Here is a 13344-nt window from a genome sequence, read left to right on the forward strand (position 1 = left end):
TTTAAAGAAATTGAGGCCAAGAAACGAGCAGCGAGAGAATGAATTGATTATTTCTTTTCTGAGATGTTTATATGAAGAGAAGCAGAAAGAACACAAGCACGTCGGGGAGCCGAAGCAGGTACGCACGCACGCTGTGATGGCCTGTACTTCTCTACAGGGCCACTCTGTACGCAGTCGGGATCGGGGATCGGCAGGAGCGGCGTCTTCTCCAGGGCTTTCTTTTCACTGTTGCACACACAGAGAAAACGGGGGGGGGGGGGGGGGGGGAGGGGGGGCGGGCGGTGTTAGTTGTGCTAACGATGACAAGAGACGTTTCTGTCTGCACCTCAGCAGGCTGTCCCGCCGCTCTGATCTGAAGAGTCGTGTGGGACTTGGGAAGCTGATCTTGTCATCTTTGTCCTTTAAAGTGTGCCAGTGAACTGTCCAGCTGCCCTTGGGAGTATGTACAGGGTCTGCAAGGATCTTGTATAAATGCTACGTAAACGTGAGACAGTGTCCTTGGCCTCCCAGATGCAGTGTCGGGGAGCCTAGCTCCGTGTCATTCCATCAGAACTTCCATGAACTCCATTTGGATGATGGGGGTGCTGTCTTCCCCCCCCCCCCCATGTCTGTTCCTGCTCACACACTTACTTAGTTCCCATCTCCACAGACTCTGCCTTCAAGACCTTGGAGTATGGGGTCTAGCATACATGTGCCGTGGACCAAGTCCCTCTATCTCTTGTTAGTTCATTATTAATAGCTTCAATCCCTGAGCATTTTATATTTGCTGAGGTTACTGGTCCAGAAAATCTAGAGGGGAAAAAAAATCAGTGAAGGGCCGTCAGGTTCCTTAGTTTTATAAAAGTGCGTGTTCTTGTATGTTTAAACCTGTTCCAGACATACATTTCCACGGCAGAGGGCACATGAGTACAGGTGCTCGGAACCGTGCTCTGGGTGCTGTTCCCACGGCTCCCTTGCTGTCTGGCAGCCTGAACTGGGTGCTGTTGGAGTTGGGCACAGGCTTAGCAACTCCCTCAGTAGGTGTCTGCTTGCCAGTTGGCCTTGGCAATCAAGTTCTTCTCCTGAACTGTCAGAGCTCCTGAGATCTCTGAAACTGTTTTGTTTCGCTTTCTCATTGGCCAGTTTAGGGCCTGGAGCAGTGGCCCGACATGGAGATCTCAACTGTACCCTCAGGTTTGGGCCTCAGTCTGCGCCAGCTCTCCCTTCCTAGCCTGTTCCTGTAGGGCCATCCTGGGGTCCTGAGCCCACCTCTTTACTAGTGACATGGCCCACCTAGTCAAGCTTTCCAGTGACTTCTCTAGTTCCCGTCAGCTGATTTATTTCACACACACACACACACACACACACACACACACAAACACACACAACCTTTTTAACACCTTGTACCACAAAAATCTTTTCTGCCTTTTTTTTTTTTACCTTTGAGTCAGTCTGGCAGGAAATTGTTAATTTTGAAATGGCTTATAACTGTTAAAAAAAAAAAAACAGAATGAAGTACTTACAGTAGATGGAAGTTTTGACCTAAGTACAAATTAATTTTTATGGACTCACGTTAATACCTTTATGATTTGGGCATAGTTCAGTCCCTTGGAGAAATAATATTTAATGGTTTTTTCCATTTCCCAAACACAAGAGACTGATGTGAAAGAGACTGAGCCTCCCAGTCAGGACTGGCATTTGCAGCACATTATACTTAGGAGTATTCCATTCCATTCCGCTTGCAGAAGCTTTTTTTTTTTTTTTTTTTTTTTTTGCTGTGTAGAGCAGGCTGGTCTTGAACTCACAGCTGTCCTCCCTGCCTTCTGGGTGCTAGAGTACAGGTCTGTGCCAGCATTCCTGACTACAACAACATTTTTAATTGTGGAGTAAAATACTCATTTTAGAGTTGAAATATGAACAGACATCAAGAAATTTGCTAGTGAAGTCCAAGTATATTATTTTAATCATAATTTTAGGAGCTTGACAAAATTTAGTGCTACAGATTTAGTTCTGGATTCATTTTCAAGCAAAAATTATTCATCCTTTTCCCCCTGATATTTTGTTAAGAAAAGAAATTCAAGCATACAGAAAAGTTAAAAGGACCATCCCATGAGCACTTACACCCCACCCACCATACAGATCTTTGCGTTTTGGTAAATTTGTCGTCTGTCTACCTTTCTATGAACCCAGCTTATCTTATGAACTCTTTATCCCCACACACTTGGGCATGCTTCTCTTTATCTACAGTTTGAACTTTGTGTTTGCTTGGTTCTAGTTCTCAGTTCCCATCTGTCACACATGGACCATGTGTTCTCCCATAGCAGAATTCACTGGAGAGCCTCCTCACTAGAAGTTATTATCTAAGACCCAACCTCATCTTCAAAGAAGACACTTCCAGATGTTTATTTTAAGATAATAAGAATATAATGTTTTCTAAAGGTAAATTCTAAGCACTCATTGTTACAAATTATGTTTGGGCTCTGGCCCAGGGAAGTGAAAGGCATCTTTTTGGAAACAGAAGGGAATAGAAGCAGTGTTAAGTATCAGAAATTCATCAGGCCTGCTTTAAAAACACAGGCATGTAGCTCTTCTTTTTCACGTATACCATCTGCCGATTGCTACTGCTTTCTTTATTTAATCTTCAGTCAGTATTCCTTTACTGTCAAAACCATTGGTCCAGTTTGCTTCTATTTTATAAATAATGAGTTTGAAAGCAGTTCTGGATCATCTAAACTTTGTGGGTAACCTGATGTTGAGTTTAGGCAGGCCCCTTTGTGGGTAAGTCTCTGTGCTGGCAGTTGCCCTGCCTTGAGCCTAGACAGACTCTTATGCGTGGGACCAGTTGCAGCTAATAAAGACATTGCCCAGAGTGTATAACATTTAGCAGGTGCTGGGTGGTATTTGTCTCTGTTGCTCAGGTGTGTGCTCCCTGCAGGCCTGTCTGACAAACATGGTTCTTGAGCCATCTCTTAAGCTAGTGTCACCTGTCCAGAATACATATTTTCTCCTCAGTGCTGCTGTCTGCTAGAACACAGGGGTAATGTTAGTGCTCCGTCTTGGAAGAAAACTTAATCGAGTAGCTATTCTTCTCACAGATGTCCTAATTATGAAGAATGCATGGACTTTATAGAAGTGAACAGTATGTAGCTCTTGCCAGAGTGTAGCTCTTCTCTGAACCCCGGCTTTCTCTCGTCAACACTGGAGGTTCAGAGCATTCATGGGGAATTAGGATTTCATTATTTCAGAGAAGACAGAGTCTTTGAACAGTTAAGAAAAACGTAAAAATATGCTCACTAGCCATAGGAATTACGCCATATTCAAAGAGCATTTTGTATCCATCGGTTTGGCAGAAACGTAAGGATGCTGACGGGGCCCTGAAAAGATGGTCTCTTGTGTGCTGATGCTAGGGCTCTGAATTGGAATCATTCCAGGGGGAGAAACTTGGTAATACCTGCTGTCGCTGCAGACGCCTAGTGCCTGTGACCCAGCAAGGGTGTCCCCATTATTTCCCTCATAGAACCTTCCGTGTGCATGCTTAAGGAGCTGTGCATGAGAGTTTACTGCAGCCTCCTTCACAAGAGCAAAAGAGTGGAATAAATATTTAATAGTAGGAACAGGAATAGGTTGGTTATACAATGCAATAAAACTGTCCTCAGGCTGAAGTGGATGAACCAAAAACAATTGTCAGCATGAATGAATCTCAAAAACAATATTGGGAAAAGAGAGATAATTGCAGAGAAATTTCTCTCTCTCTTTCTCTCTCTCTCTCTCTCTGTGTGTGTGTGTGTGTGTGTGTGTGTGAGAGAGAGAGAGAGAGAGAGGTGGGGGGGATTTAAACCTAGATTCCACATAGAGGAAAAGTGACATGTGTCCTTCTGAATCTGGCTGATTTCACTTAACATGGTTATCTGTAGTTCTGTCCACTTTCCTTCACAGGATATCATTTTGTTCTTTTATATGGCTGAATAAAATTCTGTAGTGTGTGTGCATCACATTTTCTATCCATTTGGTCTTTTGATGGCACCTAAGCTGATTCTGTTCCTTGCTATTGTGAGTAGTACTGCAGTATAAATATGGATGTGAAGGTGTCTCTATGTATGCTGGTTTAGAATCCTATGAGTACATACCCAAGAGTTTTTGAAAAAACTCTGTGCTCACTTCCATAGTGGGCACACTAATTCACATCCCTATGACCAGTGACACCTTTAATCTAGGTGTTTATTTACATGTTAGACAGCATGTGTTTGATGGATACATGTAAATAAAAATATAAAGTATAAATTGATATAATAAACACCCAATTCAGGAAAGCAGTTGACATTGTGGGGGATAGTGGTGGTCCGGAGGTTTCACTGAAGTATAACGATTCCTAGGAGCAGAAGCCAGAACACAGGTAGTCGTCATAAGTGACAGTCCTGGAGTAAGAACTGTGCTCCGAGTGTTGGAATGTGTGTTAATTCATTTAAAGATCATGACAAATCTGGGAAGACAGTTCAGTCTACAGGTGGAGGCACTCAGGGGTAGCAGGTCATGCGCTGACCGTGCCACACAGCTGGGGACCAGCGAAGGGAATTCACCTGGCCGTTAGTTCTAGAATGCCCTGTTCCTCTGCTCCTCTCGTTCCTCAACATCTGGTGATGCTAACTTGGCTTGAACAAGGCAAGGGTATTTGTGGTGCTAGTGTCTATACTTTGCTGTGTGCTTGAAATATGTAACAACTACTACAAGGAATGTGTTGGTATTCAGAGTGATTGAGAATTTGTTTGCTTGTCTTTTTCTGACAAAATCATCATCTAGCAGAAAGCAGTCAGGTTGAGAATCCATGTAAACACAAGGTGCAGATTTTGGGGGGTAATTTTTGGAAATGTACCTCCTTGTTAACAAGTAACATTCCATATTTAGTGGCTGCCAGGCTCCACTGTGCTTTTGGTTTAGTGGCATGTGTAGCTGAGAGAGGGAAGCTTGGTTTCAGAGGAGAAAGAACGGGATTGTGAAGTAACAGGAGAGAAAACGGGGTAGACAGAGCATAGAGAGGGGTGGAGGGTTTAATATAGAGAGGATGGATTCAGTGGATAAATTAATTTTTAACTTAGTCTCTGAAATGCCTCGCAGGTAAGTTCCTGCTTTATTTTAAAAGGTTGGCAGAGGAGTTCCTGGGCCTTACTTATGTCCTCCTGCTGTACTCTCATAGCACAGTGATATGATCAGATGATTGTCACTCCTAATGCACCAGGCTCCGAGAAAATGGGAAATTTGCACAAGGCCACAGTTAGGAAATAGCAGATTTCTGAATCCGTTGCTGAGCCTGAGAGAGCTAGCTGAGTAGATTCAGAGCACATTTTTTCATTTCATTTCGGATAGGAAGTTGTGCATTGGACTTGCAGGCATGTTGCTAAGGAGCACATGGGACCGCAGGCTCTCAAAGCAATGGGTCCCAGCGGTTGTTCGTGTGCACCCAGAAGGGCAGGAGCTTTAACTGACTTGACTTTTCATTGTCTCTCTTTCTAGACACCACAGGTGGCAGCAGAGAATATTGGGAGTGAACTGCCACCCAGTGCCACCCGGTTCAGGCTAGATATGCTGAAGAACAGAGCCAAGAGGTCCTTAACCGAGTCATTGGAGAGCATCCTGTCCCGGGTAGGTAGCATCCTCTCTTCTCACTTCAGTTGAATAATTCTCAAACAGAGCCTAGGATTCAGCTCAGTCTTATGTCTCATCAGACTTAGAGCAATAATGACCTACATTCTCTTTATTTCTTCTTCATTCATTGATTGAGATGGTGTCACACTGTGTAGCGTACCTGACTGCACACTCCTAATCCTAGTGCTGGGAAGTTGCACTCTTGTAGTTGGTCCTATGGGATTCTGTGCTCTCAAGAGTGTTGTTATTTGTACAGTCCCTATAAAGAACAAGATTATGTATGCCAAGATGGAGATCCCATCTTCCCTGGTGTCCCTGGGGACAACTTCAAAAACTATCCTACCAGCTCCTTTTGTTAGGTGTTTGGAACTCCTTATAAGCAGAGTCATGAAATATTTGACCCACGGGCCAAATCTACCAGCCTCTTGTTTTTGTAAGTAAAGCTTGCTTTATTTACACAGTACCTTTCATTCATTTACCTGTTATCTGAGGTTACTTTTGTAGAGAACTTGTCACAAAGGCCACATGACTTACAAATGGTAAGATGCTTATGAGATACTTGCAATCAAGACCTTTGTAGAAAAAGTTCCCCACAACAGCTCTCTAGGAAGATCCAAGTAACCAAGCATTGCCTAGGAGTTTCTTAGGAAAATCCAAGTACACTGAGTATCACTTGGTAGTTCCTTAGGAAGGTCCAAGTAACTGAGCATCACCTGGGAGTTCCCTAGGAAAATCCAAGTACACTGAGCATCTTCTGGGAATTCCCTAGGAAAATTCAAGTACACTGAGCATCACCTGGGAGTTCCTTAGGAAGGTCCAAGTAACTGAGCATCACCTGGGAGTTTCTTAGGAGGTCCAAGTACACTAAGCATCACCTGGGAGTTCCTTAGGAAAGTCCAAGTACACTGAACATCTCCTGGGAGTTCCCTAGGAAGGTCCAAGTACACTGAGCATCACCTGGGAGTTCCTTAGGAAGGTCCAAGTACCTGAGTATCACCTGGGAGTTCCTTAGCAAAGTCCAAGTACACTGAGCATCACCTGGGAGTTCCTTAGGAAGGTCCAAGTACACTGAGCATCACCTGGGAGTTCCTTAGGAAGGTCCAAGTACACTGAGCATCACCTGGGAGTTCCTTAGCAAAGTCCAAGTACACTGAGCATCACCTGGGAGTTCCTTAGCAAAGTCCAAGTACACTGAGCATCACCTGGGAGTTCCTTAGGAAGGTCCAAGTACACTGAGCATCACCTGGGAGTTCCTTAGGAAGGTCCAAGTACACTGAGCATCACCTGGGAGTTCCTTAGCAAAGTCCAAGTACACTGAGCATCACCTGGGAGTTCCTTAGCAAGGTCCAAGTACACTGAGCATCACCTGGGAGTTCTTTGGGAAAGCATCCTCCTATTCCATGCGTGTGAACAGCCTTATGCCATTTCTAACAAATCAAAACTTGACACCTTTAGAGTTTGCACTATTTCATTGTAGTTCTTTGAAATATTGGAGCATATTCCCTCTGAAACATAGTCAGTTAGAGATGACTTTGTCCAATGGTGTTACTGAGAATTTCACAACACCCTTTAAGATAATTCAAAACAGTCCAGTTATAAAACCAAGGCTGAGAGGGCTTGCCTTTGAGAGTTCCCAGAGGGATACAGGTTGACTGAGTGACATGCAGGTGGCTGGTTATGACCACCTGTGACTCAGGAAAGAGCTATTTATTGAGTGTGCTTTTGGGAACATCACAGATGAATTGCCCTTCTTCCTGTGTGTGATCCCCGATAAATGACCGATCCACAGGGCTTTGTAGAATATGATCCTTAAGATGATGACAGAAATGTGATGGTCTTAATGTGTGAATGTGCTCAGCAGTGTCTGTCAGTGACTTCATTTTTCTGAGCTTAGTTAACGAGGCCAGGCTGCCTCCAGCTGATGATGCTTTGGGGGATATATCTCAACTGCCTTCTCTTTATGTAGGGTAATAAAGCCAGAGGCCTGCAAGACCATTCCGCCAGCGTGGATCTGGACAGCTCCACTTCTAGTACTCTAAGTAACACCAGCAAAGTAAGCACATTCTCCTTGAGTGGTACCCAAGATCCAGCCAGCAGGCCTGCCCATCCTCTGTCTACACAGCTCTGTCAGAAAGGACAAAAAAAAACCCCACATCCCTCCAGTCATAAAATGTTTAGTGTTTCCAGGCCTCTCTGCACAAGTGGAGGGCTAGTCATGTGATTTTTTTTTTTAGTCTTAACATAAAAGCTTTACATAAAAAGGCACATAGCTGTTCCCATAAACAAAGAATCCAGATCATAATTTTAGGCAAATGAGAGCTAATTTATAGCAACCAGCGAGTTTCTTATCCAAAGAAGATTTTTGCAATAATAGCAATAAGTAAATTTGAGAGAGCTTCAAAGGTGGGAGGGCGGGTTGGGAATTGTGGGTCATAAATCTCCGAGACTGTGTCCTGCAGCTGACCCCATGACTGTGCGTACACATGACTGTTTGGTTTAAGTAAGCAGCCAAGCCTTGCCCCTGTGGTCTGCCACTGCGCACAGGTCCAGTGAGTTGGCTGGTAGTCCTCGGTGGTGGCACACCTGGTGTGACCCCTTGCCTTCCTGTCTGGATCTGGAGGCCTTTGCACATGTCTGAGCCCGGTGGGTTTAACCCTGTGACTGCCAGGAGATACATTGGCGGTTTGGTGTTCAGGAGACAGCCCCACCCAACCCTTGTCCCTCTTGTCGGCATGCTCTGATGGAAGCGTGAGAGAGTCTGAGCTCCAGCTCCTTGCCAGAGAATTGCTGTCAGTTTTCAGAGCTCTGTCCCAGACTTGTCGTTCTCAAAGGCTCGAATCCTAGCCGACAGTAGGAGAGACATTTAACATTGTGACGTAGTTCACAAACATGTAACCCTCCCCCACAAAGTAAGAATGGAGTTAAAAAGACATCATTCTCTGAATAATAGGCTCCACACACCACTGTTTTCATCGCTTTTGTTTTTAAAATGCTCCTGGCAAGCCACTGAATCGATACGACCACCTACTAGTGTGTGGGGCATGTGCTTTGAGACAGGTTTCCTTAGATGAGCACTACTGCGGTTTTAAGGTGCGGGTGTGGTTCACTGGTCCTGGGTGGGATCTCAGTGCCGAATCTCTGGTAAACAGCAGGTGATGTCGCTGTGCCTGCTGGTTTGGTAGACCCACTGTGTTCAGTGAGGTTCTGGAAGCCAGTTGTCTACGTGTGGTTTTCTAAGTGAAGGCCCAGTGGGCCCTACCACCATCCGGCCTCCTCATGACACACACTGATTGGACTCACAATTCACTCCCAGTATGCAGATGTTACGTTGCTGGTTTACCTGTTGTAAACAGATGAGTGGGCCCACAGGGGAGAAGGGACAGTTGGACAGTGGACCTGGCATTGTGGGGTGTGGCAGGAGAGCGTCAGACAATACATGCCGGTGATCTGGTTGTCAGGAGTGGGGGTAAGAGGTGGAGTTTGGTAGTGGGAAGCTCGGAGCAGGATGCTGATGCTGTGAATTAAATCTTGAGGAAAGCTTGGCGATTGTGCTGAGGAAGTAAGCCGGGGTGGGAGAGGATCCTGGATAGCTTGGTGTCAGTTAAGAAGTTCCTGACACTTCCAGCCTTTGTTTTTATGGTCCACCGCCGCCCACCCTCTTTTCTGATCTTGCTACCTAGCTCAGGCTGACCATGATGTGTATCCGAAGCTGACCTAGAAGGCCTGATTGTCTGGCCTCTACTTTCCAGGAGCAGGAATGGTGGGCATGGTCACCGAGCTTGGCTTGTTAGGATTCTTGATGAATGTTTGAGCACTCAGTAAGGAGGGAGTGCCTAATGAAACTTTAGCTTGTTTCTGTCCAACTAGACAGAATACAAAGCACTGTGAAGTTGTCTCATCTTGCTTAATTCAGGAAATAGTACAGTGAGTTCTCACTGTACTCTTACAGTGAGCTGCAGCAAGAAGTTAAATGATTTCTCCTGAATTGTGTGACAATAAGTCTCAATGTGTACATATTTCCACTCCAGGAAGAATATAGGGTATAATTTTTAGCATCAAGATTACCAGGTTAAATCTCAACATTAGATCAGAGTCAGAAAGAACCTTGAAATGTGGGTAAACATCCATGAACACACTTGGCAAACATAAAGAAGTTGTCTCAGTGGCAGAAACTATCCCTACAGTACCACACTTAGAGGCCTGTGAAGAGCCTGTTCTCTGGCGTGTGCAGTCTGTGGTATGACTTAAGGGCAGTCAGTGCTGCAGCTTGTGAACTTTATTATAGCGCTTGGGACATTCCCCATCTCTTCAGCAAGCAAGCAAGCACCTGTCTCCGAGAAACAGATGTTATTCAGTGGCCTTAAGAGCCTTATATTTCTAGACGCCGTTCTAGTCAGATAGGCCTGTGCTCAGAGAGATTACCAGTCCCCCAGTTTCCCTGTGGTATGTCTAATCTGTTGTCTGTCTGTTGTCAGGAGCTGTTCATGGGTGACAAGGAGGCCTTGCCTGTCTCTGAGAGCTCCTTCAAGCTCCTTGGCTCCTCAGATGACCTGTCCAGTGACTCAGAGGGCCACATTGCGGAAGAATCGGCTCTTCTGTCACCCCAGCAGTCATTCAGAAGGAGAGCCAACACCCTGAGCCATTTCCCCATAGAGAGCCAGGCACCTCCAGAACCTGCTCAGAGCTCTCCAGGGGCCTCTCAAAGAAAACTCATGAGGTATCACTCCGTGAGCACAGAGACGCCTCATGAACGCAAGTAAGATTTGCTTAAAGCATCACACTTATTGTGTTTCCTGAGTGTGCTTTGGGGCAGAAGAGCAACCCGAGTCATGTTTGACCCTTGACATCAAAAGATAAAACTTAAAGTAGTGTTGCTGGGCAGTGGTGGCACACACTGCCAGCACTCAAGAGGCAGAGGCAGGCGGATCTCTGTGAGTTCGAGGCCAGTCTGGTCTACAGAGTGAGATCCAGTACAGTCAGGGCTACACAAAGAAACCCTGTCTCAGAAAACAAAACAAAAAACTTGAAGTAGTGTCATATTCTTCCGGCTCCTCTCGAAAGCAGATGAACATGAGCAAAAATGGTCCTTATGTGTTTCATTAGTCCTTAATGCATGAGATGGTGACTTTGGAACTTGTCTCCTGGTCTGGGGAAAGGCGGCACGTGGGTATGAGTAGAGGAATTTCCTTCTCTGATACCTAGATCTGGGCTGTGGTGGGATGAGGACACAGTGTCCATACAGGCAGAGTGGGAGAGATGTTCTGTGGATGCCCATGATGATACCCAGAAGCCTGGACACTGGCCCTGACTGTCTTGGTTCTAGGTGTAACCTGGCCATATCTGTTGAACGGCTCTGTATGACAGAATCAGAGTTGATGCTCTCTGAAGTCTGTCACTGGGAATTCTGGATTCAGGATTCACTCCTTGTCTTAGGGTTGCTATTGCTGTGAAGAAATGCCATGAGCAAAGGCAAGTTGGGGAAGGGTTTATTTAGCTGACAGTTCTACATCACAGTCCATCACTGAAGGACAGTTGGAGGCAGGAACTTAGACAGGAGAAGACTGGAGGCAGGAGCTGAGGCAGAGGCCATGGAGGAGTGCAGCTTACCGGCTTGCCCCTCATGGCTTGCTCAGCCTGCTTTCTTACAGCACCCAGGACCCCCATCCCAGGGATGACACTACCACCATGGGCTGGGCCCTCCCCCACCAGTCACTAACTAAGAAAACGCCCTACAGATTTGCCTACAGCCCAGTCCTATGGAGGCATTTTCTCAATGGAGGCTCCCTGCTCTCTGATAATTATAGCTTGGGTCAAGTTGACATAAAACTAGCTAGCACACTGCTTTTAAGAATTGGACTCAACTAAACAGTTAAACTTTGCTGGCCATAGAAGAGCATAAGCAGTGTGGTGGCAGACACTTTCCTTGTATTTTACTGGGTCTATTAGTGACTAACCCCAAGTATAGAGACTGTAACGGGGCCCCAAATTATCCTCTAAAATAAGTTTAAAAATGGGGCCATAGTCGTGTATGGTGGCTGCTGACAGCAGAAGGTGGGGACGTGTGTGCTCGCCTGTGTGGCTTAGACCAGTGCAGCCATTTGAGCCAGTGCAGTGCAGGTGTGGGTTATGTGTGGAGGGAAGATGTGACATGTGCCACGTTCAGAGCTGTCGTCAGCCTGCTTTCCTAAGCCACTCACTGGGAATCATCGTTGGTTCTTTGGAATCCAGCTGGGTAGAGGCCGGAGGAGGACACCCTCCAGGAGATGTTTAACAAGTCTGAGGGATCTGAGACGAGGGTGGCTTAGCTGTAGCCTGACAAGTTCCCTGCTTCCCAGCACACGGTGAGCAGCAGTTCCGGTGGTGAGCAGCATTTCCGGTGGCGGTGGAAACATTCCTACCTGAAAAGCCTGAGTTCTATGCCAGTCCCCAGGTGGAAAGACTGAGGGCCGCCACTTTTCTTCTGTCCCCAAGAGCTCTGTCGTGGGCTGTGATGGGCCAGCCAAGGCGGGATGGGGCGATGTCTGCCTTTTGCATATCGATCTACTTTCCCTCTTGTGAACTTTCTTCCCTGGTCTGTAGGAAACAGGACTGAAATTCAGGGCAAGACTTCCTAAAGGGAAATGTTGGTTCTAAATCGGGGGTTATTTTCTTTTGCCTTATTAAATCTTTTGTCAGTTCCCAGCAAGAGTACAGAGCAGAAAGTATTATTGGAAGTATGGACTGTGTTAGTCTGTGAGAACAGAAAGGAGTCAAGAAAAGCCCCTGTAGCTCGAATGTTAAAATGGTCTTATTAATAAAAAACCCTGAGCCTGAAATGGGTGTGAATGCTGAAAGATCGGAGAGACAAAGAAACAAGCCACCTCTTACACACTCTGGGACTCCTCAGCCTGAGAAGCCTCAGCCCAGTGAGCTTCCTCGCTGGTCTCCTCACACCTTATATCCATCTCTCCTCCCAGCCATGTCATTTCCTGTCTCAGCCTTCCTAGTGCTGGGATTAAAGGTGTGTGACTCCCAAGTGCTGGGATTAAAGGTGTGTGACTCCCAAGTGCTGGGATTAAAGGTGTGTGACTCCCAAGTGCTGGGATTAAAGGTGTGTGACTCCCAAGTGCTGGGATTAAAGGTGTGTGACTCCCAAGTGCTGGGATTAAAGGTGTGTGACTCCCAAGTGCTGGGATTAAAGGTGCGTGACTCCCAAGTGCCAAGATTAAAGTTGTGTGTGCCACCACTGCCTGGCCTCTGTGTTTAATCTAGTGGCTTGTTCTGTTCTCTGATCTTCAGGCAGATTTTATTAGGGTTCACAGTATATCAGCACATTCAACAAAAGCCGTGATTTCTCTCCATTTCTGTCCACGTCCCCTCGCAGTCTGCCCCTGTCCCCTCTAATCCCACTTTCTGTGGTTGTTGTTTAGTGTGGACCATCTTCCTGGGGGCGAGTCTAAGTGCTGCTCAGGGCAGCCTTCAGCTCCTCCTCCGCCTCGTCTTAACCCCTCCGCCTCCTCACCAAACTTTTTTAAGTACCTAAAACACAATTCCAGTGGAGAACAAAGTGGGAATGCTGTGCCAAAAAGGTGAGCACACTCGCATGGCCAGTGTTGTCTGTCTGCCCAGGAGTTCACACTGACTGAGCCCAGCCGCATGGGGGCTGCCCTTGGGGGGCTCCTAGTCACCGCTTGTATAGGGTGGGGGGGACGCTTTTGGTTTTACTTGGCTTTACTATTTTCAGCT

The 13344-nt window shown here is 46.2% G+C and overlaps 1 protein-coding gene across 4 annotated transcripts in view; it reads left to right on the plus strand.

Moving 5' to 3' along the window:
• Positions 1-13344, plus strand: part of Tbc1d1 (TBC1 domain family member 1) — a 200042-nt gene that overhangs the window by 122962 nt on the left and 63736 nt on the right. For 3 of the 4 annotated variants that reach the window (XM_052734978.1, XM_052734977.1, XM_052734981.1), the window contains 5 exons: positions 8-118; positions 5488-5616; positions 7586-7672; positions 10095-10375; positions 13029-13187. In XM_052734978.1, coding sequence (XP_052590938.1) covers positions 8-118; positions 5488-5616; positions 7586-7672; positions 10095-10375; positions 13029-13187 — 767 coding nt within the window. The remainder of the gene's footprint in view (positions 1-7; positions 119-5487; positions 5617-7585; positions 7673-10094; positions 10376-13028; positions 13188-13344) is intronic. The other variant, XM_052734980.1, reaches the window with a different exon arrangement.

This window comes from Peromyscus californicus, unplaced genomic scaffold (genome assembly GCF_007827085.1).
Source record: "Peromyscus californicus insignis strain IS unplaced genomic scaffold, ASM782708v3 Scaffold_13__1_contigs__length_99412109, whole genome shotgun sequence".
Taxonomy (NCBI): Eukaryota; Metazoa; Chordata; class Mammalia; order Rodentia; family Cricetidae; genus Peromyscus; species Peromyscus californicus.